Raw genomic sequence first — 22,873 nt, 5'->3', positions numbered from 1 at the left:
CGGTCAAAATAAAGTGACTGTTTGCCATTGTTGAATAGGATAATGTGGTTTCTTAATGAGGAACTGCTCCATAGGATTCTGCCTGCAGGTTTGCCCGGCCTCCAGTTATGGCCACAGGAGCCCCTGTGTGGCCCCTGATGCTCCCTGATGTTTTCTCCTGCCACTGTCCCTCTGGTCCATTCTGTGCAGTCACAACGGCCACCTCGCTTTGTCTGCACTCATGTGCCCTCCCAAGCCATCCTTCTCTGCCTGGGATGCCCCCGCCACTTCTGGCCCTCCCCTCCACACAGGCTGAGGGTGTGGCTCAGGGACTCCCTCCCTGCCCACCCTTCCTGCCCCCCCCCCCCGCCCCCGATCCAGCCTCAGCGTTTCTCCATCGCACTTAGCACCAGTTGGCATTATCCTTCCATTTGTTAGTGTTCGTCTGTCTCCCCATCAGAATGGGGTTTTAACCCCGTTCTGTGTCCCCATAGCACATGGTAGATGCACGTAAATACTTGGTGAAGGGACGGGTGAGGCCGTGATAGATGGTGGACTCTGAAGTAATCTTGTCCTTGCCAGAAACCTGTAAAAACAACATCTTTTTTCTGTAATATTTCTACATCGGGCTATCTCCCTCCTTTCCTAGGACAGTCGGTTTTGTCCACTCAAAATGGTGTCAGAAAAGTAAATGCTTAATACTGTTTTTAATTATGGGGAATTTTTTGTATGACCTAGTTCTTTAAAAATTATTTTGGTTGAGCCGGGCGTGGTGGTGCACACTTGTAATCCCTGCACTTGGGAGGCTGAGACAGGAGGATCGCAGATTCAAAGCCAGCCTCAGCTACTTAGTGAGGCTCTTAGCAACTTAGTGAGACCCTGTTTCCAAAAAAAAAAAAAAAAAAAATTATTTCGGTCATCATTTATGACCAAAGCAGGAAAAAATACTGCTTTTCTTTTAGAAAATCAAAGCAAGTTTTTTTTTTTAGAGTTTTCTTCATTATATGTGTTTCTTATTGAGTATCCTTCATCCCTTTGTTAGTCTAAGTGAAGTCCTAGAAGTCACCCCATGGAGAGAAGCCAGAGAAGGCTTAAAGGCAGTGCTAATTACATTGACTAATCCTAATTTCAATAAAATGGAAATTTTGGAGCAAAAATCACTTTTAAGGGAGTGAATGTTTAGAAATGACTGGGTGAAAGGTTCATTTAAGTAAATATAGTTATTTCAAATGGTATAATTACATATAATCATGACATACCAATTTTAAAGAGTATATTAAAAAAAAGAAAACATTTTAAAGCACTATTCTTTATATTTGACAGTGTTGGCCATCTTGGGAATATAAAGACAGCATTTACTAGTGAGAATAAGGTATAATCAAACATTTCCATCAATTTGATGGTGTCTTTCAAATGGTCATCAATGCGGGGGGGCTGTACTTAGTTGTTCTCAGGTCCTCTGGGAACTCAGAAAAGTAGGAGCATCTAAGACTGCTCTGGGTGAAGGCTTCCTGAGAAGGAGCTTCAGATGGGGGAAGGGGGCTCCTGAGGGAGAAGAGCCTGGAGACAGCAGCAGTAACCCAGCACAACAGGCAAGCTAGAAGACTGGCAGGGGCCTGTGGCAGGAGAGCAACCTGGAAGGGAGACAGGTCCAGACCCGCCCGGCTGGCCTGCCACCCACGGACCAAGCTTGAAAGGACACCCATGTGGGATGCACATGGACCATCTACCTGTGAAGCACTCAAAAGATTTAGAGTTGGGAGCCAGAGAAGGTCATGAAGGCTGGCAGTGGTCGAGGTGGTTGATGGACCCACAGCACATCTGCAGAACCCAGCAGCGTGTGTAGAGCGACAAGAAGAACAGAGTCTCAAGAGAACCTAACATTTAAGGTACCCAAGGTTAGAAGAAGAGCAAGAAAGCTTACATCATGGGAACCTGAGAAGAGGTTCAAGAAGGATGGCATGGACTGCAGAGAAGTCAGGAGACATGAGCCAGTCAGTGCTAGGACTGGCCCAGAGCGTTTGACCATGAGTGGAGCCAATGGAGTCAGGTGTGGATTGAAGAAGCTGGGCGGGGGGCTCATGGGCCCAGCTGCTCCCGATGGTGTTAGGGTCTCTTACAACCCGGAGCTTTGTGTGTCAGTTACCAGATAGTGGAAATATTACATGAAACTCAGGAAGTGAAAGCTCGTGTACTCAGAGTGGCACCTTTATAGACAGCCTTTCTGCACACACCTCTGATGCTTCATGATCGTCAGATAGCACCGATTCACCGTCCCCAGTGCCATCTATCATGAGCGCGGCTCCCAGTGTTCTTTGCGAGATTGTCCACGAACATGATCCAGTTGTTCATCTTTGGCTTTCATTTTTCTTAATTACTACTGATACTGAAAAGGAATATATATGATTTAAAGTATATTTTTCTGTGTTTAGAAACGTTTCAAAGCAAAACACAAGATCTTTTCATTATGATAATTCTCAGGGCAAAAAGATAGTGTGTCAACTGGGCAGCCTTTGTTATATCCACTGCACACATACAACCCAGCCTTTCACACAGCCCAGTTTCGAATAGGAATCAAAAGGCGTTTGTTCTTGTACCTTCACAGCGGGATCTCTGAATTTCGTGGTTTTTCTTCATTGGTCCCCTCCTTTTTCCTGCTCTCAGGAGCACTGCTTCCCTGTAGCTGTTTGTGATGCTGTCCCCGAGCCCCTCAAGCCCCTCGTCAGGCCCTGCTAATTGACCGCCCCTCTGCAGCTGCCTTCACCAGCTTGTGTCCATCTCAGCCTCACGTTTCCCAGTGGGGAAGCGAGGCGCGCCGGGCTTCCTAACGATTGTTCTTTAAGTAACTCCAAATCATCGCTGATGGGTTTCTTTTTGCCTCTTTATCATGTGGAGGATTTATTTTCATCTGAGAAACTCACAGTATAATGGCAGCAGTAGGTTTATCCAGAAGACACTCATGTAGGTGTCTCTATATCAAATCTACCTTTTCAATATTCCAGTCACTCATTTTCTTAAAATAAAAAAATAACTTGTTTGCATTTGCAGCTCAATATATTTTACGGTGTGTCGGGTTTCCCTAGAAATGCAATCAACAACAACAAAATGGTAATTGGACATTACACCAGCATATGGTTCTGGGAGTTTTTTCCAGTACCGTCCTCAGTTGAGGGCCACACTCGGCTTTGTGGCGTCCTGTTTAATCCCCCATGCTGCCGTGTACCGCTTGATAGCACAAGCCCGCTGTTTTCTCCTCGCTCACATCTGTCTCTCTCTAACAGCTTACCCTTTAAAGAGTGAATAACTACCAGCCACAAATTTTTAAAGCTGCAGTTCTCTTCTGTCCTATTAATGAACATGCTGGCCAGAGTTTTGTCTTTTTAGCATTTTGGTCACTTATTTTTCTAATGCAATAAAATAAATAAATTTTCTACTGCAGTTTTGAGTTAATGAGGATTTGTAATGGATTTCAAGTATCCTTGTCGTTTTTTTTTTTTTTTTTAATTATGCAGGTGCAATCTCATGCAGTAAATTACTGTGGCTGAACATTTTAAGAGCCATAAAGCTCTTCTGCCCTGGCATTGCTAAGTTAATAGATTAACAGCTACACATAAGGAAAGTGTCAGATGATAAATATTTTTTTATTAGTAATAAGTTGGAAATTTGTGACCTTAAAAAGCTTATACTCTCTGTTAAGGGCCTCATCCAGAGTTAATTTTTATTTTATTACTTTCCAGCTCATAAGCATTTTGAGACCAGACTCTCTGGGTGGCTCTGTTTGTAATGAAGTGCCATTTAGATACTTTCTTTTATATTGTATAATTGGAATATAGGGTCCAGCCTGAGCATTCATTTATGCGTTTGCCCAGCATATGTTTTCTAGGTGCACACTTCCTTTGGGTACTGTGCCAGAGACAGAGGCAAATTGCACAGCTCTAACACAGAAACACATGCAGCAGTGCCCGGGAACTAGAGGAGGGCCAGGGGACTTACTGCTCCTTGTTCGTGGTTGAGAGCATGGAGCCAGAAGACCTTGGGTTCAAAGTCTGACTTCATCATTTACAAGGTGCATGGCTTGGGCTAGCTACTTCTATGTGTCAAATTGACCCCATCTAAAAAAGTGGAGTATCCATGAGATAGACCTCAGGTGGACTGAACTGAGAGAATACTGGCAAAGATTTCAGACTCATGCTTGGTATATGGTAAGAACAAGTTTAGTGTTTTAAACAAATCAAATAAAATAATGTTTTTACTAATGTAAGAACTAAGGAAAACCCTAGTATGAAAAATACAGAAGGTAACTGGCACGTAATTTAATATTTGTTTTTAAAGCTATGGAAGCTATTTATTTATTTATTTATTTATTTATTTATTTATTTATTTATTTATTGGTACTAGGGATTGAATCCAGGGGCATTTTACCTCTGAACTACACCCCCCAGCCCTACTTTTTATTCTTTATTTTTGAAATAGGGTCTACCTAAGTTGCAGAGGGCCTCACTAAGTAATTGAGGCTGACTGTGAACCTATCATGTGATCCTCCTGTCTCAGCCTCCCAAGTACTGGGATTATACTATGAAAACTTTAATTAATAATTAGTTTGCCTAGGAATGTTCTATCACTAGGTTCTGTCTCCAGTTTCCTGGCTAATTTATTTTTCTTGTGTTTGTTTTTTTGTTTTGTTTTGTTTTTACATCTTCAAGTAAGGAATAACTCTCTCGAAAATGAAGTGAATGGCTCTTTATGCTATTTTAGGTTCCTTCCTCATTACCAAGAGTATTCAAGCAAAGGGCAAGCCTGTCTGAGATGCAGCTTGGTGGGCGTCTAGTTATGTGGGGAAGAGGGTCAAACACACCAAGTAGAGCCAGTGGGCTTTTAGAGGGGGTCATAATTCATTCTCTAAAGGCACACGACATTGGAATTAGGGCTCTGGAGTGAAGTGGCAGTCTCACTCTAGAAAGGACCGCTGAAGTTGGGAAAGATTCACCAAGATTGAAGCAGAGAGTGAAGAGCCTATAACATAGACTTCATGCTGTAGAGAATGAAAGGCATTGCATGCTTTCAATAGAGGCGTGACCTAGACTAAAAGGAAGACTTCAGGGGGATTAATCTGGTAACGTGTGCCCAAAGATTGGAAGCAGGAGTCCTGCTAGAAGACAGGGGTAGGTAAGGTAGTGGGTGGTGGCAGCTGAGATGGCATTGAGCCTCAGGAGCACTGGTAAGAGCTTGGGAATCAGAGGGCTTTTAACATGCAGTTCTTCATTTACCCACTCAACAAATACTGACTGATTATAGTCAATGCAGAGCACACATCCTCCGGTGGTGACTCCATCGCACTCTTTCTGTGTGAGCAGAACACACACCTGTTCCAGGAGTAGCAAGAATCCCATGAGGCAGGGAGCCTTATAGAGGGTAGTGTCTGGCTCTCCTCCAGCAGAGGCTGCTTCCTCTGGGCCTCTCCATGAGGGGTGGGGTCCTTTCATTCTCATGGAAGTGTCTGGTGGTATGTTCTCACTGACCACAGACACCAGAGCAGAGGGGCTGAAGCCAGCCTTTCTGTTGTACAAGTCAGATGTGTTCATCAGAGCCCCACGTGTCTTTCTACTCCAAAACACCCTGACTACCTCCAAAGTCCAAGTAGCCCAGGTGTGCCTCCAACACTGTGTTCTGTTCAGAACTTGCCCCTCTCTGTTTCACATCTTACTCCACAGTTTGTGAACAACAACAACAAAAAAAGGCTTATTATTCCCCAGAATAGATGACTGCATGTTAGAGAGCTGCTGAGTTTTTGTCAGTTTAGCATTTAGCACTTAGTATTGCTGGTGCTCAAGAATGAAAGTAGATTTTTAAATAGGATGACTTTGCTGTTCATAGAAGTGCCCTGAAGGAGTTTTCAAATCTCCAGTGTTGCAAAAACGTCCAGCCGTCCTTGGAAAAACTAAAGCAGTCTGGAATAGCATTTCTCTTTGTATTTTCTGCCTAAAGGTGACTCTTAAACTCCTCCTCACTCCCCCAAAATTAAATGCCTGGAAAATAGACAGGATTGCAACCTTCTAATGCCAGGCTAGTATTTTTAACCTTCGCACAGCACAGAAATATGCAGTACCTTACCCTAAGTTCTTCATAGGCTTGTTTTGCGAAGTACTTGGGTACAGAGGTTGCCTTCCCAGATCTTTGGGTATAATGGAATGCCTTATTTCCTCCTTGCCTTGACTGTGGAATCCCAGGGTAGTTCTGCTCCTTGTCAGATTTATTGTCCACACTTAGCACAGGCCACACAAGTGGCCTCTGTCAACTCTGATAAAAGTGGGGGAGACTCAACACCCTTTTATGAACATTCTCCCTTAAACCTGTCAGGCTCTAAAATTAGGCAGGAGTTGCTGCTGCCAGACATTCTTCTCTCTGAAGGGCTTGCCCTTTGCTGGGCACCCCCATCTTTCCTGTAGGAGCCTGTTCTAGGGCTGTGATAACGGGAACCCAGGCTTTGCCTCAGACGGCACCAAATCTGAACCAAACAGATGCGGCACTGAAATTTGTTTTGGGGAACTTAAATGGGTGCATATATTTGGGTGTCTTCATGAAATTGGTTTTATTCCTAAATGTATTCATCACAAGGAAAGTAATATTTCAGGGGAGATTGTCTTTTTATAACATAGGCTTGAAAGGAACAGGAATGTTCTCTTGATTTGTTATGTTTACTTGTTACGTTTACTTGCTGTTCCTTTTCCTTTAAGGGAGACATTTTTATTCTATTTGTGTGACTCCAGATTCACATGCTAAGACATGTATTCAGTAACTACAGTCTTGTGCCAAAACGTGGCTCCCACAGGTAAATCGCCTTATATTTGCTGATTCCTCTGGAAAGTCACATTTGGCAGTAGGGAAGGGTCACTTTTGAACTGTTAAGACTCTGTGCTTTATTTAATGCACACTTTTTGAGTAGTTTTTTAGTTTAAAAGATTCAGTTTCAGGATCTCTGAGCTTTTACCTTTTAAGCAGTCATTTAGTAGAACATGGTTTTAAATTGCAAAATTAGAAGGGATGTATATGTGTGTCCTACTGGGGATTGAACCCTTAAAGCTATGCCCCCAGCCTCATTTTATTTTTGAAACATGATATCACTAGGGTGCTGAGAGCCACTAAATTGTCGATGCTGACCTTGAACCTGCAATCCTCCTGTCTAAGCCTCCCAAGTATTGGGATTACAAGTGGGTTACAGATTACTGCGATGCCTGGCTTGCTTTAAATTCAGTTCACTACTATCCTAGTCCATGTTCTGTTGCAAAATACCTGAGATTAGCTAATTATTAAAGAAGTTCTGTAGGCTTTGCGGTCCAAGGCATGGCACCAACATATACAGAGGAATGTTTGCTTCATTATACTATGGCAGAGGCCTTCACACAGTGAGATACACTAAGCATGCGGCAGCTCAGGTCTCACTTCCTCTCCTTTAAGTCCTATCATGGGGGCCTTATTTTGAGGACTTATCTAATCCCAGTTCCTTCCCAGGGCCACTTCCAAATACTATCGTCATAGGAATTGAGGGATTAAGTTTTGATATTATGGTGGAATTGTTACTGATTTTCTTTAATTTTGTATTCGTACATTGTAGTCATACATCTTAATGGAGTACAAGATGGTGGAGGCATACATGTACACATCACCCAGTTAGCCCTCACCCAATTTGTTATTTATTTAATACCGTAAGATGGTAACACATACAGGAAACATTTGTGGGGAAAAGATCATCTTTTCAAGCAGACTCACTTTACTAAAATTGTAATCATCCCTGTATTTGGAATATGGTTTTTGAAATGCTTAAATGAGTCTCCTTTTTAAAAGCATAATGAAAATAGAAAAGTAAGTAAGACATGGTTCATCTAGCAGAATATTTGTCCCCTGGATTCCGAAAGACTGGTGGTCATTGTCTTGAGGAGGGAGAAGTGTGTTCAATCCTTGCCAGAGATTCTAGCCTTTGCAACATTTTTGCCTAGTTGCATCCAATAAAGATACTTACAAAGAAGTAGTGGTTTGAAAAGGAAAGGAAAAAAAAAAACTCTGAACCAGGGACCTAGAAAACCTTGGTGGTAATTTATTATAAACTAGCAGTGTTACTTTAGCAGGCATCTCATCCTCATGGATCTTATTTTGTCACTCATTAAATAAGAGAGGACAGCTAGTCTGTATAAGGTCCTCCTTGTATCTGCAAGATTTTCAAGCCCCGGTGTTTGGGATGATCATCTTATTTCCATAGAGCTGAGAAAGAACTGATGCCCGCTTTGTTTACCAGGTGGCTCAGTCTTGTGACTGCTCGGAAAATACCTTCCTCTGTTTTCTATCAAGAAACAGTGTGTGCTTCTCCAAGACTAGTTCTGTACAGCCTTGTGCTTAATTTTCTTGGTTTTAGATGTGAAATAACATTGTTAATGCTACTGTAAGCCTCCAAAATGAAGACTTTACGTGTTTGGGGCTTTTTTGTTTTTGTTTTTAAGAGAATTCCAGCTTGGCAATGTGAGTCACAAATTTTTTAACCCAGGATGTTTTCTCCTCCTGGTAATGGCAAATCTCATCATATCTGTTGTTATAATTGGTTCTTGGAACTTCTGCCAGCTTAGCCAGGGCTCATTTTTCTTCTGAGTTAACCTGGGTGAAGGTGACAGTGATACAGGTCTTCCCAGGACAGTCCAGTGAGGCGTTTCCCTTGATAGAACAGGAGCAAACTAGAAGAAAAAGCAGTTTGGGGGGACCCCGGCTGTGCTGTCACCAATAGCTGAGCCTTCTCCACCAAAGGGTAGACAGGATTAGTCCCTACTCAAAGGACAGGCAGACTCTACATGGGCCTGTCCCCTTTGCCTGCGGCTTTTTCAACTGGTGCAGTGATCTCTGCATCTTCTCTTGTTTTCTCTGGGCCACACTTGTGAACCAGTTTACACAGCTGGGTAGCTTAATTCCAGGTCTGGGTAGACAGGTTCATCACGTTTAGCCACTTACAGAGGAAAGCCCTTCCTCACCACAGCTGGATGTAGCAGGGTCATTTGACCAAGCAGGGGAGATCCCTTTGGGCTGGATGTCCTGCCCAAAGCCAGAATTCTTGGCATTTTCTCAGATAATGGAGTCACCACCTTCTTGATCTCTGGCTTCTTCACAGCAATAGACCACCCAAGATGCCAAAAGAATTCAAATGAATTTTAAAAGGTTCGGAAGAATTCAAAATGAAATTAAAAGAAAGATGCTTAATTCAATGTTTAACTTTTGTGACCCTTTAGCTGGCTCAGTAATGTTGAGAACTAACTGTGAGTTTGAATCACTGACATGATATTTGTTTTCATGTGTTGTGTTGCTGGTGAAAGTTCTATATCAATGTTTTTCAAGATGGTCCCTCTTGGGAGATCTTCTGGTACTTACAAAGACTGTTGTGAGTTCTTGGTGGCACCTGCATCTGTCAGGGTGAAAGGGTGCCCCAGCACAGACTTCTTGTTGAACCAGATCATTGTATGACCCAAGACAGGAGAGAGACAGGGTTATGAGCCTCATATGATGAGCCTTCAGCTCTGATAAGACAGTCTTTCTGTTATTCAGCTGGGCACCTATTAGATCCCACCTGAGCACTTTGTTTTCCTTTCCATTAATGTTCCCATAAAAGCTTTCGCATCCCATTACAGGGCCATGCCCATGGTAGATACTCAGAAAAAATAGATGCCAAGAAATGAAGGATTCAAGGTTGTGGATATACCAGTTGCCCTAGCTGATCATTACACCTTGTGTACATGGGTTGAAATGTCACACTTCACTCCATGAGTGTGTACAGTTATTAAGTTTAGCGTGTAGGGGTGAGTGGTCTCTGAAACAACAGCATTTAAAAGTTTTTTTTTTAATGTTTTAAAATCGAGCATGGTGGTACACACTTATAATCAGCATTTGGGAAGCTGAGACTGGAGGATCGTGGTTCAAGGACAGCCTCAGCTACTTTTCAACCCAGTGAGACCCAGTTTCAAAATAAAGAATAAAAAATAAGGGCTGGGGATGTAGCTCAGAGGTAGAATGTCCCTAGGTTCCATCCCCAGTACCACACAAAAAAAGTTTTAAGAATAAATTTTTTAAAAATAGATATGTATTGGTAACGCTTTCATTGGTTGCAAGTAGAAGAAGGAAGTCTTTTTGCTTTTTAACTTGAACCTGTGTATTTTGTTAACAATAAACCATCAATGAATGGAAAACCAATACACGGATTTAAGCTTTACCAAACACCCACTCTCCTAGCATGAATGGCCTTCATATCATATACACATATGAATGATGTGATAACTTTTGTATACATCAGGGAGCAAATGGTAAAAGTGTATACACCCATCATCCATGCAGTGAAATAATAGGCAGCCACTTTCTTATGAGTTAAATCTGAGTATTTAAATCTGGAAAGAATTCTATAATATCTTGCTAAATGAGGAGTGAGGGAGCCCAGTATTAATCTCATTCTATTTATCATTATCTAATTAACCCATGTGTTTGTGAATATGAAGAAGTAGGTGTATTTCTATAAGTTGATGAGGATACCCACCCCTGAGTAGAGGTGCAAGGCGAAAGACCAAAGCACTCATTCAGAACCCTTGACCCAGCCTTGGTGGTGGGGACAGAGGAGTGCACCAGGAGGAAAGTGGTGAGCCGTGGGTGCAGCCTACCCTAGACAAATTCAGTCAGGAAAGAAGAGGGAGATGGAAATTAGCTTCAGGAGCAGACAGGCCCACACAAAGGTTGTGTTTTGCAATATAGATCAGGAGATGAGGCTCTCTGTATGCCAAGGAAGGAGGGAAAATGCAAAAAAAAAAAACAGGAAATGGTGACTGAAGAAGCATGGTGTGTGAAGATGAAGCCAAATCAAGTCTGAATGTTCCTCCTTTCTCTAGTTGTAGAGGTTAAATGAGGTGGACGAAGGTGTTTGAGGAGCTCCAAGCAGATGACTCTGAAGATAGGCTATGTTCAGAGGGAAGGAAATTCAAATAGATGGTGTTAGGAGTGGAAGAAAGTGGAAAACTTTGGAAACAGCTACTCTGGAATTAATTGAGGACAGGAGTGAGACATAAGAAAGATATAGAAGGGAAAGGCGTGAGAAATTTATTTAGGGAGGGGGAAAAAAGACGTTAATTCCAGAGCCCCGCTGAGTTTAGATAATAATAATTTGTGATGAAGTGAGTTGGCATTTCCTGACTGTCCAGCCACCAAGGGAAGGAGAAAGAATCCAGTGGGTTATAATTAGAGGATTTCAGCATTAATGACATTTACAGAGCTCTCCAGGACAAGAAAGCACAAGGGAGAATAGCGAGAGGTGGGGAGGGAGGGGGGGGGAGGAAGGGGGGGGAGAGAGAAAGAGATAAGGGGTTGAATGTTCTGATGGGGCTTTAAAAATAATAATCATAAAATCATACCATGGGAATTTATTAAAAAAGAAAGTTGGAGTTTCTTGCAGATTTCAAGCTTGACGGGCCAAGATGGTGGGTGTGTATAGTGCAGGCTTTATGCAGGTCTCCCTTATCTTTACATCCCCAGTGCTTGGCAGCGCGCCTGGCACATCAGAGACTCAGCAGACATTTGGATGAACCAGTACCTCAAGTGGGATTGAAGTGAAGGTTTGATTGCGAGACATAAACGCAACCTATAAAGTCAGGATGCTGGACAGGTCACCAAGTTCATTGTTAAAAGTCACTGAGGTTTAATTGCAGGAGAACTAGGTAAAAAAGAGTAGAGTCCCAGATTGAAGTTTTCAAAGATTATGGGAAATTATCTAGTTTTTGTTGGTATTAATAGTAAAAGCATGACTAGTTTTGTTTTTTGTTTTTTGTTTTTTGTTTTTTGTTTTTTTCTTAGCCACCTGGCACGTAGCATTCAGGAAATATGCAACCCTGCAGGTTTGAGGGGTTCCACCTTGTGCCTGTGAAATCAGAACCTCTGGGGATGGAGCCTGGGAAACTATTTTTAGCAGATTCTTCATAGATGCTGAGGCCTTTAGCCAGTGAGTCTAACCACTGGTGTAGACTCCGATGCGATAGAGCTTTTTGGTGGGCTTTGAGAAACAAAAGGAAGTGAGGAATTTGCTAGCTTCTCCTCCTAACCTAAAGCTGGCTTCAAGACAAAACTAGTTTCAGTTAAGCCAAAGAAGTAAAAAGTACGTGATGAAAAATGCTTGGCCTATTTTTAATGACTGTTTCCAAAATGCCCACATGGTCTCCTTTCAGTTATCAGAAGACTTGGGGTCTAATTCACCTTTTTATTGAAGAGTCAAGTTCAGGCTTAGAATCCATTGCTATTCCATAAGTGGAGATGGTATAAAATCTTGCCGTACATGTGTAAACAAGTTGAGATTTGATAACATATATATACATGTATTTTATGACTAAAATAAATTTTGTAAGGTATTTTCTTGCCCACCCACAATAAAAATTATCTTTACAATGCCCTTTCACTTTTGGACAGTTCAAAATACTTTGAGATTAATATCAGAACTACACCAGCCTCTATAGCATGGATTTATTTCTATACCTACAGGCACATGGGGGCTTGAACTTTTAATGGTATTTTAAAAGTTTGCATCAGTCCTTCATCCAGATGAGAGTGGTCGGCCAGCTTGCAGAGAGTGGAAATCTTACTGGAGGTAGCAAGAAATGTGGTAGCAGGGGAGGACATTGAAGGGTCCCTCTGCCCTTTGAGAGCAGGCAGAGGGTCTGAGCATCACTCGTTGGGGAGAAGAGACTCATCAGTGCAGCTGGATGGGAGCAGGGAGCAGGAGTGCAGGCTCCTGCAGAGGGTGAGCTGGGCGGGGCCTGGCAGCGAGGTAGCAGTTGGCGGGTAGCTGGAGGGAACATGGTTTTGAACATTGATTCCGTTAAGGTGACATCACATGAGGCCATTTCAAGTTTGCTCCTTTGATACTGTTTTTCTGTGTCCTAAATGTGAAGGTTCTGCATTCCAGCTCTTTAGCCCAGCCAGTCACTTCAAACTGGTTCCTCTAATCTGCATTTACTTGTATCCACCCAGACAGCAACAATGCCACTAGTGGCTGCCAACTGGCACTAAATAACTTAAAATAAAACTGTCCCCTCTAATCATTTTTAGCTGAGCGGTGTATGCCCCGTGATTCCTAAACTGCCAAATTTACTATCTCTCAGCATTTCTCTCCATAAACAAATGCTTTTTAGTACTACTATTTCTTGACAAGTTTCAGAGAACCACCAGTGTTGGGTATTTATCAAAGCCCCATAATACAGCCTGCCTCTGAATCCAAGCCACCTCCCCATCCCCATCCTTTATCTCCAAGGACTTTGTGGCAGCTTTCTGCAGCAGAACTGCTGCTGTCGAAAGCTTTGGATGTGATGTAGCTCACATGTAATGTAGCTCACATGCGATGTAGTATGGGGGCTTATAACCTCCACTGTAACCCAGGAGGTCGGCAAGATGCCTCTAGGCATCTTTCCATTGTCAAGATAAAGACCCATGTTTGCCTGAAGAGAAAACTACTTTGTTTTTCTGAAAACTTTGTTTTTCAGGAGGAAGCCATTATCAGCTTTTTGTGGCTTATCATTTATTCTATGGCTTACAGCTCGAGTAACATTTAATGTTTCCTTCCTTATCCTTTTCTTCTTAATTCTTAATTCCAAAAGTAATGAATGTGGACATGTTGACTGAACTTGCCTGCGGTAGCCTAGATTCAGAAAGGCTTGATGAGCCTTAATTATCAATGCTGGAGAAAATGTCTCTGTTTAAAGAGGAATAATAGGGTTTCTGTGTTGTTCCTCAGCAGCTCTCTAAGCTAATCTGTCTCCTCCCTGCTAACGTTTGTTTAATGGTTGAACACAGAAAAATGAAGGTGTGTTGAATGTCTTCGCCTTGAGAGAGGAAGTTGAGTGTGAAACGGGTTTTCAAGACAGTTCTCCCTAGACGAAGTTGCTCTGCAGGATGGGAAACCGACTTTTCAAGTGCAGAGGGCTGATGAGCAGAGAACTAACGGCCTGTTCTCTTTGGTATGCCCCAGTGAGACCCTGAGCGCTGGGTGTGATAGCCTTGTTTAGGGATGAAGAGCTGAGGCCCAAGAGCATCTAACTGGGTAGTTGGGGAATAAGAATTTAGATTCAGCCTCCCTATCTTCAGACCGAGGCTCTTTCACTATGCCACGCTGTCTTCTTAAAACTGAAAGACACCTCATCATCAAATACCCCTTTCGTGGTACTAGATTCTTACAGATGAAAGAGAGAATTTACTACTTGTTTTTCTCATCTAAAAGTCAGGCTAAATCTGTATATTCTGCTTTCTTTTGTTCTAGATTTTCTACCCTAGCAAGGATGGTACAAAGATTCCAATGTTCATTGTGCATAAAAAAGGCATAAAATTGGATGGCTCTCATCCTGCTTTCTTATATGGCTATGGCGGCTTCAACATATCTATCACACCCAACTACAGGTAAGTGCAGACACTCTTGGATCTTCTCCACTTAGTAGAAAGGAACCAGAGACTGGTGTGTGCATGCGTGTGTGTGTGTGTGTGTGTGTGTGTTTATAAACACTGTATATATTATAATGTATATGACATACACACACACACACACACACACACACACACACGTTTTATAGTAGGACAAGATTATGCATTACCTACTTGAATTTTTGCTCAGCAATTGCAGGAAATGCAATGGCAAGCTGATCTTGTCTTGTTTTAATGTTTTCAGTGGAAGGTTGAGAACTAGATCCAGAGGCTAATATATCGTGGAAACAGTAGGGTAGTGTCAGTTGAGGTCTTGAAGAATGGCAGCTCCTTTCTTTGTCATTTGTCTTTTGTTACCACCTCACTACCCTCAGCATTCTCTTCAAAGGGAATGATTTTTTTAACTAATGATTGTACTTTTTTTTTTTTACCAGCACAGAGGCTTAATATGACTGTCTTGAAAATCCAGCCATATATTTTCTGAATATTCTATTACTTTATTTTAAACTGCTCACTCTGCTCATAGTTTCTATGATTATTTCCCAGATAAGTTCAAGAAGAAGAATCTACATTTATATTTTGCCATTGTTTATATAGTTTCTATCAGTTTTTTGCAAACCTGATTTTATTTTTTTTTGTCTTTTTTTTTTTTTTTTAAATATGGAACGCTTCACGAATTTGCGTGTCATCCTTGCGCAGGGGCCATGCTAATCTTCTCTGTATCGTTCCAATTTTAGTATATGTGCTGCCGAAGCGAGCACCAAACCTGATTTTAATATCCCATTCCTACTATAAAATGGAATTTGCTTTGAGCATTTTTAATAAAAACCTAGTTTCCTACACGCAACACCAGCTTTAAGCCAGCTTCTAAACAGAGCTTCATATGGAATCTGATTTACAGATTCATTCAGGATCTTTTGGATTTGAGAAGAGATCTGTGGATTTGGTGATTGCAAGGACATAAATTGGGAACAGATTCAACCAAAGTTAAACACATAAAGCAATTACTTTGTTTTGGGCACTCAGTAACTGCAGTAGCTCATTATTTTAGATGTAATAAGGTATGAAACATGGTAACCAAATTATAGAGTTTCTTAGACATCTGGTTCTAAGGAGTTAGATTTATCCATTTGTTAGGAAATCATAGAGGTTTCTGAAAAATTGATGGAGAACAGTACTTCTTGACACAGATTTTTGTGATGGCATCATCATATGACTGAACCAAAGGGGCTCTAGAAGAGTGCCATTACAGCTTCTGTTCATGCACTCTACCCTGACGGTGCCATGCCCTGGCACAGCCTGCACTCCACTTGAGAGAGCCGCTTTCAGACATCCCAGGCAGTGAAATTTGGTATCACGTTAGCACATCCGAATCTTTGGATATGCATAGATATCCAAATTGTATGCCATATTTATTCTGAGATCAGTCTAAATATATAAACCAGTAGGTGTTAGCTCATTAGAGTAGCTTAATCTTTACAATAAAGAAGAAAATGTATCAGTATTGCCACTATATCACTCAAAGTGGTGAAAGTGCAGGCTTTATTTTCAAGTCAGAGTGATGCCTGAGTGGAGGGTACTAACATGATCTTCATCCAGCAGCCAGTGAGCATCCTGCATCCTAAGCCCCATTACCCTGGTCCCCCAGGGTTCTGAACCCACTGGTCCCCTAATACAGGCTAATAGCTACTATACCCCTTACAAGAGCTGAAAGCACTGGCCTTTGTTCATTTAAACAGGGAATACTTGCGAAACTTCTGGGCTAGGAAGCAAGAAATGAGACCCAGACCATTTCATCCCAGAACCAAGTAGATATAATAGTTTTAGGAGAGATCATCAGAGATACTTGAAAAGGTAGAAGACAATGTGATTGAAAATCACTTTGTCCACTTGGGCATGGTTGCCTGATTGTATCTACCCAACTCTACTGGTTGTCATTCCTCTTCATCCTTGACAACCAGAAGCCCTTATCCCCTCCCTCTTACTGAACAGAAGAACTGTAAAATTCTCAGAAATGGTTCTCAAAGCAAAAGTAACAAGTAGAAAAGTAAATGCCATTCCATACTTTTAGTGCCACAGTAAAAAGAGAAGGGAAAAAACAAAATCTGAAGGACTTAACTCTTCTTCCTAGAAGCTTTGTGATATAATTTCTTCCATTTATTTCTAGAAAATACTGTCTAGCCCTGATAACTGTTCTTATTTTCTAGTCTGTGTCCTGGGTCTCTTCTACTTTCTTACATTCTGTGTTGTTGTCTATGTGTTTAACATATAAATTTCTTTAGAACTGAAAACCATGTTTTAAATCCATGTTCCAGAAAGAGTTTTCTTCCAATTTTAACAATTTGGACAATGTTACCAAAAGAATGCAGGGAAATGGCCACTGCCAGGTGCACATATGAGCCCCCCACAATTCTTGCCTAGGCTGGTGGTGTTTTGTTTGCCAAGATAGTTGTTTCAAAGATAGATTCAGTGTGAAATATGGGCCTCTGGTTTTCTTCTCTGTCTGCATTATGAATTAAGTGCATAGTGAACTATTTACCAATATAGAAAGTGAGAGCCGGGCGTGGTGGCGCATGCTTGTAATCCCCACACTTGGGAGTCAGAGACAGGAGGATCGCACAGGTTCGAAGCTAGCCGCGCGCGCTGGCTTAGGAGACCCTATTTCCAAATAAAAATGTAAAAATAGGTCTGGGAGTGTAGCCCGGAGGTAGAAGGGCTTCCAGGAACCCCAGTACCACCAAAAAAAAAAAAAAAGAAAAGAAAAAAGAAAGTGAGACATACCAAATGCTTATGAAAACATAGAAGCTTTACAGGTAAATCACAAGTTATCTATTTTTCACTGTAATCAAGTAGTATAGAAAATTTGGACTCATATTTAGATGCTGTTTTGCACATTCTCCGGGATACATTTGCTCTTTTCCGATGGAGGGAGAGCTAACTGTCTTCACTGTTTCTCAGTGTGTCCAGGCTCATCTTTGTGAGACACATGGGTGGTGTCCTTGCAGTGGCCAACATCAGAGGCGGTGGTGAATACGGAGAGACATGGCATAAAGGTGAGGTGTTTTCCCTGCAGAAACCCAAGTCCAGCATCGTCAAAGCTCAGATTGTGCCAATCATTCCTGTTTGAGCTGAGTGGGAGATAAGCAAAAAGGCGATTGGAGTAGACAGGTGAAAATAAGGATATTTTCAAACACATCATCAACACCCTTCCTTCTCCCCTAAAAAAAAAAAAAAAAAAAAAAAATCTCCCACTGTTCACATCTTATTTTCCTTTGTACTTCATGATAAAGCACATTTTTCAGAAGCATTCTTGTGAAACCCTACTCAGACCCTCAAATCTGGATATTCACTTGCTCTTCTCCAACCTCCTAAGGCTCTGGTTTTCCACATCAAATCAGGTCAACAAAGAGAAGGATGCATCTGTAAAAAGATCTTTGTAAGTGCCTGTTAGGTACCAACATGCAGAAAAGGGCCAGGGCTGACTCCTGGATATCTCGCACACATCCCAAGGGCTGATGTCAGACACCCACCTCCTGGAGCATCTCAGCAAGAGCGAGTTCTAATCAACACAAGGCTCCTGTCCTGCCCACCATCACTGGGTCAACAGTTGAGTGTTATCCCCAGACACAATCAGTTATCGTTGGATTTGAAACTACATAGAACTTACTGTATGATACTGTGTTGCAGACTAATCTCAGTCGGGTCGTTATTGTCCGCTCCCGGTCAAATCCTCAGAAAGATGGGGCAAAAGGCAGGTGAAGTACTACAGAATCTTATCTGCAGCGATTCTTTCCCTTTAGGGACTAAATTTTCTTTAGGTCCCTAAATGACGACGCTTTGGAAAGAGCCTGAGGTGGACAAAGGCTTCTTGAGCCAATGACACTTTATTACAAAAACCCCAAGAAATTTATACCCTTTACCAGTAAAGTTAAGAAAAAGGGGGGGTGGGTGTCTTTCAGCTGGCTGTTGGCCCTCGAAGAATTAACTCCTGTTCCTCTCCAAGGTCTTGCAGATAAGCAGTTCCAGGTGGCAGCCTCCCAGAATAGTCAAGGCTTGGGAGCTTCTCGGGGAATCTTCTTTAACTTTTCCATCTTTTTGGGCTCAGTTCATATAGCAAGTGTGGGGAAATGTGGTGATTCAGGTGGATGTGATGGAGTTTCTTCAGGTGTTGGTACCTTATCTTCTAAGTCTGAAAGCTTAAGCATACTTACAACACAGTTTGGCAGACAAAATACCACAAACAACACCACAAGGTTCTTAGTTCTAATTGTCAGATGTATTTCCTTAACTGCTAAGCACTCTTCTTTAGACAACAAGCCTATTAAAAGCCTACTCATCTTTAATAATCCACTTCCCTGTCACAAACTCTCTGCAGCCTGCTTCTAACTTTCTAATTTCTTCCTTTCCCAGTTGGGACTTTCTTATGATAAGCTCTTCTTCATACAAAAATGCTTTTCTTACTCTTACGGTATTTCCTTTCCTTCATACATATATATTTAGAACGTCTGTCCTTTATTTTGTCATATTCAATTCTAACTATGCGTTCAGTCAACAGTCTTTTTCTTTGGGTCTATTGTATTTGGGCAGCTAAGTTGTTTATCAACTAAATTGCTTTAAGGTTACACATGAGGTTTTTCTCTGTCTCTAGGCAGGATTTCAAGGGTAAACAGTTACTTTGAACTGAGCTACTTTGCCGGAGTTAATGGATAGTGATGAAGGTCGGAGGCCATTTGTGATTGCTGCAGCTGGGGTGCTTATCACAGTACCTGAATTCTGGCCAGTCTTTTCATCACTGTTGAGCAGAGCCAAGGACGTTTAGACAAATTATTAGAGAGTTTATTTCCACGGACTCAGTTTCTTTTTATAGTCATGATTTCACATCACTGGAGCAATTCGTGTAGAAAGTTAAAAGGAATAATAGTGAAGGGTATCTAAAAGTGGGGGGTACTTTGGCCAGAGACGATACCTCCTCCTCGGGGCTTTTTTGCCGATTAACTATGTGGAGTGGGGTCTCAACACATAGATGCCGAGGCAGCAAGATGTCTTGGCAATACTGACCTGGTAGTAGAGCTTAATTATGTTGAAGTCATACTGTGATATGAAGACTGCTAATAAAAGAATAAGCATAAAATTTCTACATACTATATATTTATTTTATTTATATCCCAAATCAAATAAATATATAGTAAGCCTGGACTGTTTGACTCACCGATTTCCTAATTAAGCTGTATGCAGTTCTGCACTCACACACATGCTGTCTCCCTCCTAAAAGAACTGGATTCTCCTCCATTAAGCCATCACAAGCCCTCCATGTTCTCACCGGAAAGATGCCCTTAGCTCCCATTTTTCCATGTTTTATTAACTAGAACCAACTTATTGTCCAAAGCCTTGGCAGCAGGCAGGTTGGAGCTTGACAAAGGCTTAAAGCAGACTGAATGTGCTTGATTGATTTACAAACTTCCTCAAGCATTAGGCAGTGGAAGGACCAGAAATTGACCTTTTCCAGTTATAGCCTAGTGTATGGAACATCGATAAATATAAACTCCCTTCTGTTCCTTGAGTTTAAATTTTAAAAAATATAGTTATGTCCCCTAAGTGATTTTTTTCCTCTGGAAACCAAGGAACCCTAGCTGTTCTAATTCATTGATAATTTCTTATTAAAATGTTAATAACATTTGTTTTGAGATGAAAAAATTACTTCAGCAGCACTGCTCTATCTTTAATTGAATTTCTGCAAAAGTGGTTAATCTCAGCTATCTAATTAGATCTGTTTCTGCTCTTTGTTCATTTTAGAGGCAGTTTTTCCAGACAGCTATTCTTTTGAGGACATGCCTTTGGCTTTTGCCCTTTACAATAGATATTGCCCTGTAGATGTTTCTTTACTTTTTTGGGTCTTATACATTAGAATGACTTATAGATGATGAAGCTCAGATTCCCAGGGGAGATGTTTGAGGTATCCTTTCATTCAAGAATGGAGAAACCCCAGTGTGCCCTGCTGAGGTACTACCTCAGCACCCAGTTCCTTCTCCTTTAAATTAGTAACCCAGGGCAAAATGGGTCACCACTGACCCACATCAGGCTCTGCAGAGAGGGAAACACACAGCACTCACTGCCAGCTTGTGCTGGGTAGGACTCTGGGGCTGAGCGCCACGGGAGAGTGTGTTTAATTTTTTGTGTTCAGCTTCTCCAAAATAGTTTTTTTTTTTTTTTTTTAATGCCCTGCTTTTCTCACATAATGGATCAATTGTTTTCTCTGGGGCACTTGCCTTTTAAGTTCTAGGGGACTTTAATAAAACACAGATTCACCATATGGGCTAGCAATTGTGGTATTGGTGATGGATCTCCATAACAATCAAATTTAGTTTAAGTTAATCGATAGTTGCAACTACGCCTATTGTCATTTGGATTCCACTTAGGTTAAACTTCTTTTTTGTGTTTTGTTAATTGTTTTTCATTTTGACACCTTGCAGGTGGTATCTTAGCCAACAAACAAAACTGCTTTGATGACTTTCAGTGTGCCGCGGAATACCTGATCAAGGAAGGTTACACGTCTCCCAAGAGGCTGACGATTAACGGAGGTTCAAATGGAGGCCTCTTAGTGGGTGAGAACTGGATTTTATTCATTGTTCCTACTAGCTGACCCGGTGAGGTTTCAGATTCTCTGTTCATAGACAGCTCCAATTTGCTTAAGAGTTTAGAGATAGGAGCTGTGGTCCAGAGAAAGCAAAACCCATTTATATTTAGGCATCTGATAAACAACATGCAAAGAGACAGCCGAACCCACATCTTACTGACTTAACTCATGCTGGCATGAGAAGCTGTCCCCTGCTCTCTTCTGAGGTCTTCTCCCCCACAGACTGGATCCATAGACCTTGAGATAAGGTTACTATAATTGTCCACATATGGCAGGAGATGGACTGAGAGCTTGAATAGCCTATGACTTTGGATTCTGCTCTTTTAACTTCTGGGTGGTTCTGCCTCTAAATAGCTATTTCTACTTTTGGTGGTTAATGAAATTTTACTTTGTCCTCTCAGTAGAATTTAACCTTCTCCTGAATATGTATAGAAGGGCTAGACTTTGCTTGTCACTGGCATTTAGGATGTGAGGGGCCATGTACAGGTGTGAATAGCACCTAGATACTCAAATACATGGACATAGAACAGTTTCCAGGTTTTTCATTTTACTATGGGAGGGGGGGTCATAGAACCTTCCTGGCTATTTCAAAATCTTAATTCTTGCTCTTTTACTTTCTTCCCCAGTATAACATAGTCTTTTAAAAACATTTCCAGGCTGGGGATGTAGCTCAGGGGTCCAGCACTTGCCCAACATTCACAAGGCCCTGGGTTTAACCCCAATAACATAAATCAAAGAAAAATTTCCATGGGGGTAAAAATGTTGCTGTCCAAAATTATTTAAATTTGGAAAGGATATTGATAAAATTCTTAAATAACAAATTTGGCCCATTAATTCAACAAATACTTATCAGACCCCTAGAAGTGCCAAGCATTTTTTCAGATACCCAGCATATCACAACCTCTCTACCTCCCTGGGGCTTTCATTCCTCGTGGGAGGAGGCAGACATAAAGCACAGCCCTGAGGCCAGCGTGGGTGTTCAGGGGCAAGCGGGGAGGGACGGTGTTGGGAGACTAACCCAGGTAGAACCTGGAACCCACTTTAGAGGACCTGCTTCACTCTGTGAGAAACAGCAAGTCTTCGGGGAGTTTTGAGCAGAGAAGTACTAGAGTAGACAGGCGGGGAGGAGGGAGTAGAAATGCAGACCAGTTCAGAGAAAGAAACCATAATGGCTTGGACCCAGAAAGTGGTACTGGAAGAGGTAGGAAATGGACATATTCTGGATATATTTTGAATTTGCATAAGGAATATATACACAGTATAAGAGAAAGCACAAAGAGCAAATCCAAGATTTACTGGGAAAAGACATTGCTGATTTCAATAGTTAAGAATTATGTTGTAATTTACCAGTTCACACAGTAACTCCATTATGTTTTTGGAGTTTCATGTTGAGGAATTGGTTTATACTTGTTAATAAACCAAGACCCTTTCGGGACCCACAGCAGTGGAATTGTCCCCACTAAGATGCTGGGAGGTTTATTAGAAGTTCAGATTCCTACATCTCCTGTCCCCAAATAAGGAAATTAGACTTTTCAAGGGTAGCGCTCAGGATTCAGTACCATTAAGTGTCAAAATTGGAATGTGGGTGGAACTATTCTTTGCTAAAGGCAGCAGTCCAGATGCTTTGATTCACTCCTAGTGAGGCCAGGTCTGATGTCACTTCCTCTCACAGCCTCCCTGACTGCTCTACCCCGAGTTAAGTAGCCTTACACCCCACATCTATGACCTGGACTTTATCAACAATAGTGACTGCCATACTTTATTGTTCCCATTAAATTAGATGTATTTATT

General features: G+C 41.7%; 1 protein-coding gene across 1 annotated transcript in view; it reads left to right on the top strand.

Annotated features, from left to right (window-relative positions):
• Positions 1–22,873, top strand: part of PREP (prolyl endopeptidase) — a gene marked incomplete at both ends in the record, with an annotated part of 120,774 nt that overhangs the window by 92,960 nt on the left and 4,941 nt on the right. Inside the window, 3 exons of the mRNA XM_080699812.1 lie at positions 14,291–14,427; positions 17,407–17,501; positions 20,919–21,050. Coding sequence (XP_080555938.1) covers positions 14,291–14,427; positions 17,407–17,501; positions 20,919–21,050 — 364 coding nt within the window. The remainder of the gene's footprint in view (positions 1–14,290; positions 14,428–17,406; positions 17,502–20,918; positions 21,051–22,873) is intronic.

The sequence above is a fragment of the Muscardinus avellanarius genome (genome assembly GCF_963383645.1).
Source record: "Muscardinus avellanarius genome assembly, chromosome: 8".
Lineage (NCBI taxonomy): Eukaryota > Metazoa > Chordata > Mammalia > Rodentia > Gliridae > Muscardinus > Muscardinus avellanarius.
This window is presented reverse-complemented; position numbering and strand designations above follow the sequence as displayed.